Source organism: Conger conger, chromosome 9 (assembly GCF_963514075.1).
Source record: "Conger conger chromosome 9, fConCon1.1, whole genome shotgun sequence".
In the NCBI taxonomy this organism is placed as follows: domain Eukaryota; kingdom Metazoa; phylum Chordata; class Actinopteri; order Anguilliformes; family Congridae; genus Conger; species Conger conger.
In genome coordinates, this window is record NC_083768.1 from 47,749,046 (window position 1) to 47,768,109 (window position 19,064).

Below are 19,064 nucleotides of genomic sequence, written 5' to 3' on the forward strand. Positions count from 1 at the left end.
TTTAAGGGCACTAAGAATAAAATGTGTCTGTATGTATGATGTGAATAACATTAACCCTTCATGGTAATGAGAGATCTCATACCCCATATGGCATTATGTATGTACAAGGTAGACATCACAGGTAAGCAAAGCTATCATTCAGTTGCTTTAGTCAGATGAAAGGGACTCGCTCTGCTAACCCTGAAAGAAAGAGATTTCTCTCATGAATGGCTCACAATTGATCAGTCATCCTATGCATAACCCCCTCCAGATTTCAAACCAGCATCTTTGATGGCCACTGAAAAATGATCAAAGATTTACCTCAATGTTATTTACAATTTAAATCAGATTGTGAAAATGTTGAGTTGGCATTAATGTCAAGATCTCTAGGAAAGTAATGCAAATGCATATTTGGCCCAGGAAACTATTTAACTGGAGGTACCAAAGACATGCTAAAAGTAAGGAGATTGCCTATGCACGGTTGATTAATGGATGCTTGGTACAACTGCATAATTTGACATTTAACAGAACACTCTTTGGCAGCCCTTAAATGGATGGAACACCATGATGTGAATGTAGTGGTGTACAATACAGACTACTCGACATGTATTGATGCCTGAAATTGAGCAGACTCATTGAATAGTCCAGAGAGTCCATTGAGAGTGTTCAGAGAATATTTAGGCTCCTTACACTCAGCAGGGTATGCAGATTGTCCAGTGTTGAGCCACTGGAGACCTGTACAGCTGGTACTGCAAGCATTGTTCCTAATGGAAGAATGGTAATGTCTAACAGTGGTTGTGTGTCAGCCATTTCTCCAATTAATGTTTTGCATGTCATGTAATAGTAGGCAAATCATTAACTCATGTCTGGATATATTCTACCTACAGTATAAAACAAACCATTCTCTCAAATAAAATGGAAATATACAGTACTGTGCAAAAGTCTTGTTCAGATAAGGCACCTGTATAACATTCTGTACAGATAAGATTCTTTCAAAAATAATTCAATGAAAGGCCCTAAATAAACATACTATACATTTTACATTACATTTTTGTAATTTGGCAGAATAGTTAAAAACGGAATCAAATCTATATTTTTTGTGACCACCCTTTGGCGTTAAAACTGCATCACTTCTCTGAGATATAGAACTGCAGGACAGCGTTGGCTAAGACAATCAGCAGGGAGGTTGTTCCAAGCATGTTGGAGAAATTGCCACAGTTCTTCTGCAGACTTTGGCTGGCTCCTTGCTTCTGATCTCTTCTTGATCAAGGTTTTATGTTAAAAGTAATACATTGGTAACAGAAATATGTTACTTTTTTAATTAAATACAAAAATGGCCCTGTAAAATTAAATCTTTTGGAAAATGAATATTTGGAAATCTCAAATGTGTTCTTTTATACTAACACACACAAAAAAAATAAAGTCTAGGGTGCCTAAGACTTCTGCACAGTACTGTTCGTGAGTAGACAGTTGAGAACAGACAGCACGTTCCAGGGTTTTAGATAGGAAAGAAGGGAGACAGGCCGGTAGTTGTGAGGAGTAGAGGGGTCAAGAGTAGGTTTTATGAAAAGAGGAGTGACTCTGGCCCTCTTAAGGGCAGAGGGCATAGTGCCAGATGAAAGGGAAGTGTTGATTAAGGAGGAGAGAAAAGGAGAACCTAATATAGTTCTGCTATTCAACTATGGTAGCTTCTGGAAGAAATCACAATCAGTATCCGGGTAACATAAAGGAACTGAGAAAAACATATGAAATGTTTCTAGCCATTTCATTTTTACTGAAACTGAAGTTCTGGATTTTATTGTAGCAATGCCTCTGTGGTTTGGTTTTTCCCCAATATTTTACAGATAAGAGCTGGAAGGGTGTTCAATTTGCAGTAGAACACCTATATATACAATCTGGAAATGGTTGCCTGGCATGTTGTGTAAACCATGGTAAATAACCGCAAGGTCTGGCTCTGTGGCTCAAAGCAAACAGTGAGGTCTGTTTGTTTTCAACTATAGCAATAACCCCATGATACAGCAAACCTCACTGTTGACATAGGAAAATAACCACATTCAATACCAGTCATTCACAGGAACCTCAACAATGTTTATTTTGCATTAGTCCCATCCGACGTGCCCAGTACCTTGTATTCACAAGACATTCACAACACGACACTTGGTGCAAATAAATTGGCACTTTTTGGGGCTAAAATTGTCTATATATACACTCATTGTTCACATTAAATCTGTGCTATAGTGCAAGTAGGTGAAATGCATATAGCCCAGTTATTCAATCTGGGCATGAACATACTTTCAAGATGGATTTCAGCTTAACAGCATAATTCACCCATCTCAGTGTCCCAACATATCTACATACGTATTTACAAGGCATAGTTCTCCCGTGTTGAGTCATGGTCTGCAATATAAAAGGGACTTATATTGAAATTGGAATCGCAGTGCATTGGGAAGAAAAACAAACCAAGGCAGTGGAAGGGCAGGCGGAGGGAGGTTTTTTTCCTGATCGCTCAGCGAGAGAGGCAAATATTCTAGTTTCCATTTCTTTGACAATTTATGGATATCAGTTTAAGAACAAAATAGTACAAAATAGTACTTTTCATTATATGAGTAAACAACCCATTAAAATCGCACTTGTTATTTCAGTAAATGATTCATCAGTCAAGTCCCAGGGAGTCAATTAAATATGTTAAAGCAATAATTAAACTCACACTTATTATATATTGTATAGTAGATATGCCAATCAAACTGTCTATTTAATGGATTCCTGAAATATACATACATACAGTCTGAGCCCAATGTCATTAGCAGACATTGAACATAGTTCTGTACTCTTAATAGACAGTAACTCTTCTTTTGTTGTCTTACTAGTTGCCTAATGTGAAAGAAAGATTAGTTCTGAGGAAGGTTCTGGAGGGGTACACGACAGGTGGGAGTGGGCAAAGAGGTGAACACAGGCAATCCCAAATTTTGGAGAAAATGCCAATTACTGTCTCCAAATGTGTGAATAATAAAAAGAATAATGAAAACAATAAAATGATTTTATTGCCTGTTATTTCATGAAAACAATCTTTGCAAGGGAATCTTGTAAAAATATTTAATTATATTTAATTTAGATAATAATGAAAAAGGCTGTTCAGAGTGGTTTGCAATGCTTGGTTTCCTGCATCAGCTTTATTTATGTCTTATATTTGATGCTTATATTGTTTCAAATGAAACTATAAATTGTGCTAAATAACCTTTGTCACCACCAGTGTTTTTGTCATTATCATCATCATCAAGATCCTTTGTCTTCATGAGCCATCATTATCATCAGAAGTTGCAGTTTAATCTTCATTGCCGCTGTTGACTTAATCTTCATCACCTTCCCCATTAACTTTTGGAAAATTAGCTCTACATTTATCAAAATAAAAAATAACTTTTCAAACACTGTTCATTATTCAGGAAAGAGGTTGAGGCTCTGAAGTACAGAACTCATTAATCCAGGGCATGACCTGTTGGTGGAAATGAGACTGAGTGAAAATGAGGCTGGGACTGTTTTACATCCGCTACAAGGTCCACCAGATGTTAGATCCTCTGGGTGCATTTGTAATTATGTTTTAGTTATGAAGTCACCAAAGAACTTTAAATTAAATCACTAGGTGGCAGGTGCCGGGAGTGAGCCATAAGTCATCTGTAAGTACCATATTAAATTGCTCCTGTACCATTCCCTGGGTAGACATGGACTGACCATTCAAATTAGGAATGCAATTACCCAGCCTAGATGTTGTAACTGTGATTCCACATTCAGTGCATTGATGGGACTGCTGGGAGGTTTGGGTATTTGACTGCATTCATACCGCCTTGCATGTAAAAACCTGATAAAGTTTGAGTTTGTGATGTCATACACATGGACCCATTTTTAAAAGAGCCAAAGAAATTGTTTAAAAAAAAAAATCATTCAGACATTTCAAGCCCTTTCTGTACCAATTATTAGGGATATATGGGAGCAAAAGTATGATTCTCAGTGACTGGGGAAAGCTGAAAGAGTGACTGAAAGCCAAAATGTCCCAAATTGAGCCCATATTTTACTGAATGTTTCACAGCAGGATTATTACAGGTTCTGGGAATTGAAAGAGGCAATGATCCTCATATGAGCTGAGATAGAGGTTGAGCAACAAGAATTCATCCATAAAGGTCCTGTGTCCTGTAAATGAAAGCTTGTCCATGATGAAATACAGCAAATGTTGGTTGACCAGGACATCATAATTCTTATCTGTCTTAACCACCTCTCGGATGTAGAAGGCATTTCACATCTCCCTCCACAATGAGCAGGCAAATTAAATGTTTTTACCAAGGGTAATAAAAAAAATCTGAATAATGTGAATTCCAGGAGTTAGGCACTAACCGGGTCTTTGAAGGAAGCATTGCATATACAGAGATATTTCCCTTTCTATGCGTATTCAGAAATAATAGGTATTATCCAGTGAAAATGAAAAAGTTAGAAGAATTTGCATGTAATGCACCCCAGCAGAGATGGTGGAAGATATGATAAACGTCATAACCCCTGGTTCAAGAGCAGAGATATTATGTTGAAAAATGGTTTTCCGATATATTTGTTCTTACCATTTCAAAAGGTAAACCTTTTAAGAGATAGAATACTGGACAATTAGGTGGCTGGGTCTGATGCATACATACCACCCAGACAAGGGGTTCAATTATCAGTCAAAATAGCAAAGGCGACAAACAGCACCTCTGTCATATTGCTCAATGTAGCGGGAGGTAATGAGGTAATCAGAGCAGCATGTATTATCATTAGTACAGTAAAGTTAACCAAATCCCTACTCCCTAGTATGAGACACTAGGTTTAAAGAAATAAAGCTTTGTAATAGCTTCCATTTGATCAGGATAAATAATGGAAGGAAGAACAGATTTCAGTTTATGTGCCTGTACCTTCCCCAGGATGTTTACACTGGTGATATTAGATGATATGAGCGACATTGCAGGGGATCTAATCTTTTTTTCAATAAAAGAGAAATGCAGGCTCAATAAAATGACATGATTGACAAAACACAGGCAACAACAGCAGAGAAGTTAGACCAAGAATTTTAGGTTCTTCTGGATATCTAAAGATGAATACCAGACAAAAGTACAGACAATCAGCTTTTATTTCATGGTTTTAACATGTGTATGTTTCACCACGGCGGCACGGATGGTAGTTGGTAGCACTGCTGCCTCACAGCAAGGAGGTCCTGGGTTCGAATCCCCGTCGGCCAGGGCCTCTCTGTGCGGAGTTTGCATGTTTTCCCCGTGTCTGCGTGGGTTTCCTCCGGGTACTCCGGTTTCCTCCCACAGTCCAAAGACATGCAGGTTAGGCTGATTGGAGAGTCTAAATTGCCCATAGGTATGAGTGTGTGAGTGAATGGTGTGTGTGCCCTGCGATGGACTGGCGACCTGTCCAGGGTGTATTCCTGCCTTTCGCCCAATGTATGCTGGGATAGACTCCAGCCCCCCTGCGACCCTGTTCAGGATAAGCGGGTTAAGATAATGGATGGATGGATGGATATTTCACCACTTCACAGAAATGTCTGACTTTTTCAGCTATGTAAAAGTAAGTTGATGGATGAACTTAAAAGTAAATCAAAGCAATAAAGTCTAATCTTTGGTTGCATATTCCTAATAACTGCATCCATTCTACGACAGGTGGACATCACCAATCATTTGGCATCTTCTTTGGAAATGCCTTTCCAGGCCTTCAGTGCACCTACTTTCAGGTGATATTTAGGGGGTTTCTGTCTTCAGTATGTAGACTGTAGAACAAATCTGGATCAAGTGCCTGTTACATCACCCACTGACTATCCAAGCTTGCGAAAAGCGCTTTGAAACTGTGGAAGTCAAGTTTACAGGTGTCGCAATGATGTACAATTTGGACCCGGAGACCACAGAGTGCGCAGTTGGGATGCCGTGTGCGTTTCCTCCAGTGCATGAGCTAGAGTTACTGGGCAGTGACACAGTCTGTCCCTGATTTGTCCACACATTATTGTCTGAATAACACAATAACTTAAAGGATATCGGCGCATGAGGAGACATCTCTCAACAAGACCAGGAAATGAGCCTCCAAAACAAAGGCGACTTGGTCTTCAGCAAGTAAAATGTTTGCTCAATTGGATTTAAATCAGGTAACTGATTGACCAGTCCAAAACTTTCCACGTTTTGCCACTGATGAATGCTTTGGTTACGCTGGCAGTGTGTTTTTGGTCATTTTCTGGACTTGCTGGCCGATGAGGTTGGAGGAATTTCTTTCTCCAAAGGCAGACAAATTCTGTCTGTGCACTTCCAAAATCATTCTACTGCTGTCATCCTCCATTATATCATCAATAAAGATGAATGAGCCTATTCCAGATGCAGCCATACAAGGCATTTTTATGCTGAATCTCCCAATTTCAGTGGCGAAAGTAAGTTCATGGATGATTGACAGGTGTTAACTGTTGCATGGATTGTTCACACATAAAAGAACAGTGTCTAGTCTTGGTTTCACAAGAGGAACAGGCAGCACAACTTTTAATTTTCATAAATCGAACAAAAAAATATAATACAACAAAACAAGGCAAAACTACAATACAAAATAAATACAGAGACCAGCCAGAAGAGTTCTGCAAACGGTTTTATGGATGGTTGCGACCAAAATAACCTGGTGTGGAGAAAAGAAGGATCACCTATCTGTGAAATATGGAGGAGGTAGCGTGATGGCTTGGGCATGCATGCCTGCATCTGGAACAGGCTCTCTCATCTTTATGATGATGTAATGGTGGTTGGCAGCAGTAGGATGAATTTGGAAGGGTACAAACAGATTTTGTCTGGCAAAATGAATGGTGATGTCAATGGGTAATAGATTCGATGCAGTTATAAAAACAGTGCTTTCTGCAAAATGTTAGAACATATGTGAATATGAATACCATCGGTTGCATCCCACTGCTTTCATGTTATTTTCATATGGCTTTACATGCTGCTGCATGTGTCTGTTTCCCCTACAGGTGGAAATAATGACATCATAGTCCGGTTGCGGAGATTCTGGTTGGAAGATGCACGCTGTTGCCTGACAACAACTGCTCTTCAGTTGACGCACACAGCTGAACGTTACCTGCCAATCAATCAGAGAGATGCCTGTCACTGAGGACGCTGGGGGACCATTGTGGAGCAGCATTATTAAAAAGATGCAGGACTATATATACTGTATATAGTGTATCCACGATCTGCTGATCCTTCCAATTCTGCAGTTACTATTTTCTATAATAGTTTATTTGACTGCTAGCTGTTGCCTATGTGCTATCACTGTGTGTCTCTGTGACTGTCCTTGAGTGGCCCAGCCAAAGCCCAGACTTAAACACCATAGAACATCTGTGGAGAGACCTGAAGATGGCGGTTCACAGATGCTTGCCATTGAATCTGACAGAGCTTGAGAGGATCTGCTAGGAAGAATTGGATAAACTTCCCAAATCCAGGTGTACAAAGAGTGTACAAAGAGACTTACTCAAGAGAAGACTCAAAGCTGTAATTGCTGCCAAATGGCCTTCTAGTCTATGACTAGTGCTGAATTAAAAGTAATAAATTAGCAAAAATGTATAAAAACATGTTTTCACTTTGTCATTATGGGTTATTGAGTGTAGAATGATGGGCAAAAATGGCTGCATTTCAAATCTACAACACAATAAAGTGTGATGGGGTCTGAATACTATCTGAAAATGAACTGACCATTAATTGATGATTTATCAAAAAAAAAAATATATATAATGTTAAAATATTAAATGAGTCAAACCAATAGGTTTATTATTACAAACATATGTTTAAAATATGTTAAAATATAGAACAGAACGGAAACCAAGTCTTCACCATCACCTATGTCGGATCAGTACCATGTGGTTCGAGAGTCAGTCTGTTCCTGTATTTCAGCTGTTTTTCCTGCACATCATTTTTCTTTCAGTGGAAAAATGTTTAACATTATCATAAGATAACTTAAGACAAGTTAACTCATTTTAATACCGATTTAAAATGTTGGGCTTAATATAAATGAAATGTGTGGGCGATAGCAACTAATTTCATTGCAAACCAGAAGTCTCTGGTCTTTAATTGGGCTATATGCACATTTTCATAATCGCTACCTTCAAAAGCTGGACAGCACACAAGCGAAGAGAAATGTTGACCTAGATCTAGTGGAGATTGACAGGCGATGAGTATTTGATGTGAATCCACTTTTGATAACATTGGCAAGTCAGAATGTAGTTTTTATATTCTTTTTATGTGCATATTTCTCTGCACCAGAGCCTCTGTAAAGTGCAATGCATTAAACCTGACACCCTTCATCTAGTCCCAGGTCACATCTGATTTTAGGAATACTGAGTGGATACATGTTCTGTGGTTCTTCAGAATAAAGTGAAGTTGACTAAATATTCAATTCAGTCCTTTAGTTTCAATTTAAGATATTCTTTTATTCTTTTTTTTTTTTTTTACACACTGTAACGAGACTCCATTAAGATGGACATTTTTCCATTTGAGATGGTCTTGGCACTACAACAGAAAACCATAGTGATGGGCACCATTAAAGGCTAGGCTTTAAAACACTTCTACATCATGTAAGGCACATTATTATTTCTTCAACAAATTGTTGACAAATAAGTTAATAGAAACAGTCAATAGCAACATCATATTTTCACTAAGAGCTTTGCCATCACCACGTTCAGATTTATTAAAGCAAATTGTTTATCATTTATTATACTCCACATACAGTGCAAACCGGACAGTGGTACAATTTCTGTTTTTTTGGTTCGGTACTCCAACACATTGGCTTTGAATTGAAATGAAGAGGTTAAAGTATAGGCGGTCACCTTTAATTCGCTGGTTTTTACTTACCATATCAGATCCATGTAGGAATTACATACCCTTTTTCAATGTAAGGGACCAAGTAATCGGACAGTTGGCTTCTCTACTGGTTCTGATCAGACCGTTGTATTCAATTGTTTCCCTAGTGCAGGTATAAGAAAGCTTTCAGTATCTAGTCTTGATTCTAGGCTTTTGTTGTCTGTTGGTTTTTGTCAACATGAGGAGCAGAGTTGGGCCAATGACAATCAAGGATGGCATTACGAAGCTGAGAAACGGGAAAAAAACTGTCAGAGACATAGGCCAAACAGGCTTCCTGAAATAAACAGTTTGAGCATAATTAAGAAGGAGAGCACTGGTGAGCTCAATAATTGCAAAGGATCTGGTAGGTGAAGAAAAAAACTGCATACCTGACCAAACCAGATCAGAAATACCCTTCAAGACACAGGCGTGGATGTGTCAGTGACTTCACAAACATATCTACATAGGCTACACGGCAAGATGCACACCACTAGTTAAGATGAAAAAACAGGATGGCCAGGTTACAATTACAATGCTAAGTAGTAACTAGAGCCTGCAGAGTTCAGGAAAAAGGCCTTGTGGACAGATGAGACCAAGATTTACTTGTGTCAGAGTGATGAAAGGAGCAAAGTATGGAGGCTTAAAGGAACCGCCTAGGAACCAAAGCACCTCTCATCTGTGAAACATGGTGGGGGGAGTGTTATAGTTTGGGCATGGCACAAGTCATGACTTCCGTGGTCCAAAGTGACTTTGGAGTAAACAAACATTCCGCTTGCCAGTCAGCTTGGCTTTCATTGGCTTATACAGGTTGCTGTTCAATATTTTATTGCTATTCCCCCCCACACTATAAGATCATGAGTTGCAATATCAAAATATCTGATATTTAAGCTATGAAATCAGGGTGACCACTGAGCCAGTCAGGAGGGTTAAATTTTTGTCTGTAAACACCTTACAACAAGGGCCGCCAGCTCTCAAAAATATTTTTAAATATTATAATTTTTTCAGGTGGTAGGGCCTGGCACTCCTCCTTAAATCTCAAAATAGATTATAGGATAACATGAACAGTGTGTGTGTCGGTCTGTGATGTTTGTGAATATTTGGGTTGGTGCATGGGTGTGAGTGAGAGATTTCCAACTGTTGGGTGAACTTAATCTAGCCACACCTATAATTCCATATGGCTGGCTATATTTGACCGGAAACACCACAGATGTACAAAATATGATTAAAACATCCACAATTTCATGAGTGGTAATAATCATTTTTATTTGATCTGATGACTTATGGAAAAATCAATGAAGCCTTATGGTATTGACAATTAGATTAAATAAACACATTTATGATATTGTAAATCGGTCAAATTTAACCAGAACACCACAGGAGTTGGATAAATGGATACAAGTCCTTCATGAAATCATTTGCAGGTTGCTGGAAATTGTGAACTAAATCAAAATTGTGACGTTTTAGTAGCTACGCCGCATTGGCATCCTGTGAACAGCTCTGAACACATAAACTCGGATTCATCGCGATGTGACATAAATACGTGGAGGCAATGCGTGGTTCACAACAATCTTGGGAAAAACGAAAAATGTTCAACTGCGCCTCCAACTAGCTACATAATGCCCATGTCAAAAACTCAATATTACAGCGAAATCGTGCTAAGTTTCCAGATAAATTACATGCGCGCACACTAGCTACCCAAAAACTTATATTTATTATCGAAATAATAGGCTATAAATAGAAGCGTGTATCGTCCAGTAGTCGCGCATAATTCCGTGGTATTGCGCAAATTATTATTACATTAAGATTTACTGTGCTATTGCAAAGGATCCTCAAAGTCTAATGAATATCAATGTGCAACTGTGCATATGAACAGAGCAGCTCTGCGGAAAACTATTGAATAGCAGTAGCCTATGTCGTCACCGGGCTTTGAATGTGCTTCAAGCAGGGCAAAGTCAGTCACCGCTCGGCTACTCCCGGATAGTGTTTCGAGTCTTGCTGCAGTAGAAGCCACAGCGCAGTTTTCGTTCAACTAGCTTGCTGTAGTTGGGTGAACTGTAAGAGCATTACCGGAGGGACGTAGCCAGGGAAACTCCGCAGAATACGGTTGGATTACAAGTGTGCGACACTTTTGAGGGAATCGTCAGAAAAAAAAAACAAAAAAAAACGCAAGTATTAATCGATAACGGTAACAGCATCTTTCCAGTCCATACTACGAATAAGGACACTAACGGAAACGCTCACCTGTACGTCGCACCAGTGATTAAAAAGAATCCGGCGGGAATGGCTTCGTCTCCTTGCGGCAATAGTAACTTTGATTCCGGGCTGGAAATCAAAACACGGTCGGTAGAACAGACCCTCATCCCACTGGTTTCCCAGGTGAGTTGAACCTACTGTAACATTAGCTAAGTGGCGAACACTAACTGAGTATATGAAACCAACTGTGCAATTTAAAAGACAGCAAAACAAGTAACCATATAGCTAGAAACAGGCTAGCCTACTGAGCTTTGTTTTAACCGTGCGCTGCGTGATCAATCTATCCTCCCTTTTCAAAATAGCTTGCCACAGTTGCCTGTTTAATTGAGCATAATGTTAACGTTAGAGAAAATATCCCCACACACTTCAGGTGTGAATAAAGTTCACGTTCACTATATTCTTTGAAAGTTGCGTTACTGTGGGCTATTACGTCAAGTTACATGGATTAATAACTTGATCGCTAGCCTTTTCAATCTAACGTTAAGTAAATTCACCTACTACATTATCTATATTTGCACACTTTGTAATTGGTTTGTTTTCACGAAGGCCGCGACTGTTACTGGTAGTTTAAATTAGGAATATATGCATCGTTAGATGAGGCTAACTAGTTCTGCGAGAATGGACGCTGTCCGAAATGTGTTGGTGCTAAGGCTAGTGCTAACTAACAACCTAAAAAGGGCATACAGTTGGTTATGGAAAGCGTAGTTGCCAAAGGCACTACCACTCTACCTGAGTTTTAAGACTTCATGCGCGTTTTTGTGACTTTTGATACTTTCAAAGATTTATCGCTGGGATCTCCACTTGATAGTTTTTGGCAGAGGCCCAACGTGGGTCAAACTCCGCGAAATAACTTGTGTTTGAAAGAAATGCCACAAACCCTGCATTGTTCCTGCAACAAACGGTCTTCCAATTGAACGTTCAACACACGCTTGTTTACCATACGCTAGAGTAACCCTGCTAGTTTTTTTTCGATTTTGTACTGTTTTGGTTTGGAAAATTACTCTTGCGTGACTATCTGAATTACATTCTATTTCAACCTGACGTTTGAAAAGTTATTTCCTTATCATTCCTGCGCCAGTTAAATTGCGAGCGAACCACACACACACACACACACACAGTGTATTCCGTAATATTTGACAGTGGCGGAATTTCTGTTGTTTTACGTCGGTACTCAACAAACCTGAAGTGAAATTAAGAATATATGTAGAACTGAAAGTGTATACCGTCAGCTATAGTATGAGCATATTTACATCCATATCGGGTGATCTATGTAGGAATTACAGTCCTTTTATACATAGTCAAATTCAGAGCGGCATAACATGACTTCACAGATGCTTTCTGATTAATCAGGTGCATTCAGTTGCTTCCTTAATGCAGGGTCACGTTCAGCCCAGGCAAAACGTAGTAAAACGTTTATTTAAACAGAATCGGTGGCACGTTGAACATCGATTGAAAACCGTGGGTGGACTGACTGACGTAGGTCTGCTACTATGGCGTTTGAGAAGTACGTTCTGCGGACTTTGAAGCGTACGCCTCGCTATATCATTATAGTTTTGGGCTAAATCCCCAACACACCCACCAAACTGGAGCAAACATACCTGAAAGCTTTTGGAAAAATGTTGCAGACAGTTCAGAGGGCAAACTGAGCAAATGGTTTTCTGATGAACGTACCCGTGGTTTAAGAGTCTTCATGCTAGGCATTTGATTGCATTCGGAGTCTGCAAGGAAGCCATTATGAGCCTGAGAAATGAGGGGAAAAAACCTGGGCCAAACAAGAGCCGTACCAAAATAAACTGTTCGGAACATCATTAAGGAGAGCACTCCGTTTGGGATCATTGACTTGCTGTGTGATGAAGCGCCTTCCAGTGAGTTTGGAGGCATTTGGCTGAACTTCAGCAGATAAGATACTTCTGTACACTTCAGAATTCATTCTGCCGTTGCTATCAGCATTATCAATGAAGACAAGTGAGCCAGCACCTGTGGCACCTTTTTGTGGGTGTATTCTTATTTTTTCACGAGCCATATACTAGATGCCCAAACTCTAACGGCCCTGCTACAATGTTTTACAGATGACGGAGTGTGCTTTGGATATTTGGTCTCCATGCTCTTACCATCACTCTGATATAAATCAATCTTGGTCTCATCTATTGTTTTCTGTTGTTCACTTTTGTTTTCTTATTTCTCAGCCTCATAATTGTTTATTTGACTTTCATTGGCACAACTCTGATCCTCATGTTGATAAATACCAATAACATCGAAAGGCAAACAAATACTTAGACTAGCTCCTGGAAGTGCTCTCACCTGCATTAAGGATGCGATTGAACACACCAGGTTAATCAAAAACACCTGTGAAGCCATTTGTCCAAAATGTTTTGATGTCCTGAAAAGCGGGCACAATGTATTAAATGGATGTAATTGCTAAAGGTACTCCTTTGGGGTTTGCTTTCAAAGAGTCAGAATTACTGTGCATATTACTAAAGCAAAGTTAGAGGCTCAAACACCGTGCAAGAGGAAGCTTTTATCCTCACTGAAAATATTTTATGTTTTTGAAAGGAGACAGATTATTGCAGCGCTTAGAAAAACATCAGAGCCAAGTCATAATACTGGACAAATCCCCATTTCAAATTTGAGGCCAATATCGCCAACAATGAGCATTCTACATTGTTTTTTATAATCTATGTCTAGGCAGTTTTCCAAAAAGGACATTTGGAAACTAAGTAATAGTATGGGTCTGATGAGGTGTAAAATACAGCATTTTACTTACTAAACTACAACTTAGACTATAACTGCTGAACATGCATCCTTACATCTTCCTCTGGTTGAGGGCAGTGATCCACGCACCTTCTGAAGGCAGAGCTACTGCCTTCTTCACTGCGCTCAACCAGCAGAAGAATACATGTGTGTTCTGCAGTTATAGTTCCAACCGTCTAACTTCTGAAAAAAAAACAAAAAAAACCATCTCTTATTTTTACAATTTTTTCCCCACACATGTACTTCAAATTCACATGGTACCACATGATAAGATTTGGATTTGCTGTAAGGTGTATATCTTCACTTTGAAGGAAGTAGGCAACTGACTCCTATAGGCCTCAAGTCTTGCTCAAAGATGTTTGTTGCGTTTGGTATATTAGCTAGCTCTTAGAGTATCCAGTGTTCTGAATTTCCCAACAACTAGAGCGCAGGTAGTTTAAACACCCCATTCTTTCTAGTTTGCCCGAGTAACCTACCTATATTCTATAGATAATCTCGCTTGTTTTCTTGTTAACTTGCCATTTTCTGAACCGCAACTAGTCAAATGAAAACATAGCCTAAAGCCTGATTTACACATAAGTGACCATTCCATGCTGTCTGAAATTTGATTAAGTCGAGAAAAGTCCCCGCTTTACTCCGTTCTCTCAATATGTTTTCCTTATGTAGCCTCCACTGCTGCTGATGGAAAATTCATGGCGATAGGTGCTAATAGCAAAACATTTGTGTATGCATGAGGGTAACAAATTCTATACGCATCATTCAGAAAAATGTTTGCATTGATATTAGCTTACTGTTAGTGTGCAAATTTTCCTGGCCTAGTGCAATCTTCACATTTTTTGCAGCTCCACCATGGCCAAAGAAAATGGAAGCCCAAGCAGTTGCTGGGCAGCAGACAATCACTGGCTTTGTTAAAAAGAGCAATGTGTTCGTTTATTTGGGAGAATGTGAACAACACAAAAAAACATTTGCAGTGAACATATCTCTGGTAGCTTATGACACATCCCAATTGTGTAGTTCTCTGCATAATGCTGTCGTTAGCCATCTTCATTTTTAGTTGGTAGGGAGAGTAGAGAATATATTAAAAAATTGTAGACTTAATTGAATGAATACATTTAAATGAATTGTTTATTTTCAGGCGGCACGGATGGTGCAGTGGGTAGCACTGCCGCCTCACAGCAAGGAGGTCCTGGGTTCGAATCCCCGTCGGCCGGGGCCTCTCTGTGCGGAGTTTGCATGTTCTCCCCGTGTCTGCGTGGGTTTCCTCTGGGTACTCCGGTTTCCTCCCACAGTCCAAAGACATGCACGTTAGGCTGATTGGAGAGTCTAAATTGCCCGTAGGTATGAGTGTGTGAGTGAATGGTGTGTGTGCCCTGCGATAGACTGGCGACCTCTCCAGGGTGTATTCCTGCCTTTCGCCCAATGTATGCTGGGATAGGCTCCAGCCCCCCTGCGACCCTGATCAGGATAAGCGGGTTCAGATAATGGATGGATGGATGGATGTTTATTTTCAGAGTGAGGGTCACTTTCATCAAGCTCCACAGACAGCAGTAGGTCAGTCAGTCTCAGACGTGCATCCTCAGAGGCAGCCTCTCACAAGATGATGTAGGCCTATAGACAGAGCCAACTCAGCCAGTAAGAGTATGTCTACGGCTGAAAACTAAGCTTGTTACACTATCAATCAGGGCAGCCTGTAGCCTTGTGGTTAAGGTGCACGACTGAGACCCGGAAGGTTGGTGGTTCAAGCCATGGTGTAGCCACGAGCTCTTAACCCCATATTGTCTCCTGGGTAGTCTAATCAGCTGTTAGTTGCTTTGGATTTTACTACATAATGCAATGGCCATGTGTAATGTGCAATTAGACAATCAGAAACTATAGGCATTAATGAAACACTGCAGTTATGTACAGAGCCAAACATCCGCCACCGCCTGCTTGACTACTTCAGAACCTGGGGTACTCCCTGTAGTTAACTACATGACTATGAAACCCTCAAGGCTATATCATTATAAATCTGTATAAAGCTATGTAACTAGAAATTTACTAAAGATTCCTGAAGCAGTCCTTTTTTTCCCAAGGTTTCAGTAAAACACTCCCGGCTGCTACTGAAAATGAATGGAATGGGTTTCCAGTCTCTCAGAGTGTATATGACCCTGAGTTTGTCTTTCAAAGCCTTTTACATAAGACCCGAGACTATAGTCGTGCATCTCTTGCTTTTTAAATACTGTTTCTTTTGTGTGCGTTTTAATGGGCATTCTAATCTGTTATTCTCAATGTCATCACAACTTCATGACAAACTGCTTGAATTGTAAATCCCCTGCATTTTTATTAGCGTCTGTAATCCATTACAGAAATGTGCCAAGTCCATGCAGGACCATTTTTCATCTCCCGAAAACCTTGCCCATCTGTTGTAAAAAGTCTGCCTACTCTGGGCCTCTGAGAGTTCTTCTAAGTTGAGTTAATGACAACAATGACTGATGAGAATCCTTGTTATTATAAGGATTTCCAGTGGCTTTTACAGAGTGTGAGAAACAAAGAAAAAAAAAAAAAGTTGCAGCCCTGGGAGAAAGTGTAATTCTATTTAGGCCTAGGTGCTGCTATCTGTGGTGAGTAGATCGAGCTTGACTAAATTGTCCTCAGGATACAGGGAAAGAGCTGTTCACAGTTCATTTGTTTTTGTTCTGCTCCAGTATCGGTGAAGATGAAGGCTTTGCATCAGCCGACTCTTGGGTGCGACTTACAAGCAAGAAGAGCACATGTTTCCCTGAAAGAGACAGCTGTGAACTTATTCTCGGCTCAAAATTCAGCTGTAAAATGACAAGATTCACTCATCACGACTGAGCTGACTTTTGTTTCTGTATCCACTTCAACCTAAAGGCGTGCATAGAGATTATGTTGGACTTTCTTTTTTTTTTTACCAGCATACTTCATGCTGCATCTCTTGTTGGCCAATGACTGGTGTTTTTTGGAATAGGTGTGGCTTCTTGTGGAGTGAGGGTTAAAAGGTTAGACCACTTGTGTTGTGGAAGTCTTGTCCTATTGGAAAAGAAGGGATTCACAGTACCAGGAAAAGCTTAGCGTTCCCAAAAAAGGCTGCTCACCCTGGGAACGGCTAACAATCCTGGGAAGTGGGTTCCCAACAATCACTCCAAATGTGAGTTTTCATTGTCCATTGTTTTCAGCGAGGTGAGATATTAGAGATAGTAAAGAAATTGGCCAGGCCATTTTATTCACCAAGCCAATTTGTAAGCTTGGGTTTCTGAATTAAAATGTTTCACAGCAGTAGGTTTCACTCTTTTCCTTTTTACATGTTCCATCAAACACATTGAGTGTTTTTGGATGTACAGAGCAGAGCTGAATGGAGAATATAGCAGCAGCCTTGAACTTAAGCAATTTTTCAGTTTTCAGAAGTGATTCTATGGAATGGAAGGGGCTGCTCTGTCATAACATGCATATAGAAATCAACAACACAAGGTTGCATCTTTTGACGATTGTACAAGGAGAAGAATGTTTTAAAGAGTCTTTTTAAATGAAAACCTGTTTACAAATCTAGCCAGCTTAAGTAGTACCCAGAAAACCTCCCTCTCGACACCCAAAAGTGTAAACCTACACATCCCTGAGATCAGATATTGCATGAAATGTACACTTCTACCGTAGCTCGGTGCAGTATAACAGCTAGAAAAAAATGGAAATTCCATCAAAATGTTTGGGTGATCTGATCTGCAGTGGTGTAGGTGCTGAAGTCACACACAGCTGTACAGTAGATCATTTGGGCCTCTTATCAGTCCTTCCTCCCATGTAATTAGTTGGCCTACACTTTGATACTCCCATGGGCACCCTAGCTCAGCTGCTTTAGTGCAGTAGCTGCTCAAAAGAGTCTCACTCGGGGCACAGTGAGGCCTGCTATCTCTGAAAACACCCTCAAAACAGCCCATGGCAGACTTCTTTTCGTGTCCACCATGTCACTGATATTATTAATTTTAATTTTTTCCCTTTTTTTTTGTAGCCTAAACGCTCCCCCCTAATGTGTGTCCATAAATCATTGTGCTGCTTCCATATTTCATTTGCTGCACAACTGCTGTTTGTTTTACAGGTCGCGCTTCAGACGTCGCCGAGAAGATGAATGTGGGGCGAATTTGTAAACGTAATTATAAACGCCTCCTAATCTTCGGGGCATCGACAGCTCAAACGTATTTGTGTCAGGCTTAAAGGAAGGCCGGCCCCATTCGAGCTCAGGTCACTAGAGTGGCCCCGGCTGCCTTGGGGACAAATCTGCATAAGCAAGTAGGAGATTTTTCTGGCTGAGTTTATCTAAGGTTGTTATTGAGCAGCCGTTTTTAAAGCCCGGTCCATTAAAAGGCAATTGCTGAACAAAGTGCTGGGCACAAACCCAATGTGGATCTCTTCAGGCGAAAGTGGAACTCTTGGGTATGACAAAAGTGAGTAATCAAGAGCCGAGAGCAATTAGCCTATACGTTCATGGGTGCGAGTTCACTATCTATCCACACTATATAGGCAAAGACATTGCGGCAGGATGACTTCTTTTTGGCAAAAGGAAGGAAATTGGTACGAGCCTGACTCCACCGTAATGATTTGCGGGTCTGCTCCGGGTGATATCTTGACAATTCCCCAATTTTTTCCAACTTTGGCTTGACAACTTTTTCTGGCTCCAGGCATGGGGATGCTGAATTTGTAATAAAGCAAAGAGAATTGTGTGTATGTATTAATATTGCAGAATCCATGGAAAGGTCTACAGCAACGCTTTAAGAGTACACACCAAACTTTGATCCGACAGTTTAACCTAAGTGGTTTTAAACTCCTGTGGCATTCTGGGATTGTTATTACATAGTTGTGCTGGCTCTGTCCTTTTTCCGCAGGACTAAACACAGTATGAAAAAAAGAAAAAAAAGATGTGCAGCTATAATTGGGCTAAAATCCCTCTTCTGCCACATATTATTATAGCCTGTTTGAGTTTGGGGCCACTTAATTTTTTTATAATTAACTATTAAAAGTCTAGAACAAGATTAGGTTGTTGCAAACAGCTTTCGTATCAGATTTTGGTATATGGTACCTGTGTTATGCCGAATTCTGCTGATAGGGTTGGAATACGCAAATTAAAACTTAGCCTTTAAAAATTAAGCATTGTTACTTCATGTACACCATAATGCATGTTCAGACATTTCCTGATATCCCTGGTTTCCACTTATTAGTGCGATC

At 40.0% G+C, this 19,064-nt stretch overlaps 1 protein-coding gene across 1 annotated transcript in view; it reads left to right on the top strand.

Annotated features, from left to right (window-relative positions):
- The first annotated feature begins 10,764 nt into the window (after positions 1 to 10,764).
- Positions 10,765 to 19,064, top strand: part of ctnnal1 (catenin (cadherin-associated protein), alpha-like 1) — a 70,076-nt gene continuing 61,776 nt past the window's right edge. Inside the window, exon 1 of the mRNA XM_061255355.1 lies at positions 10,765 to 11,225. Coding sequence (XP_061111339.1) covers positions 11,130 to 11,225 — 96 coding nt within the window. The 5' untranslated portion in view covers positions 10,765 to 11,129. The remainder of the gene's footprint in view (positions 11,226 to 19,064) is intronic.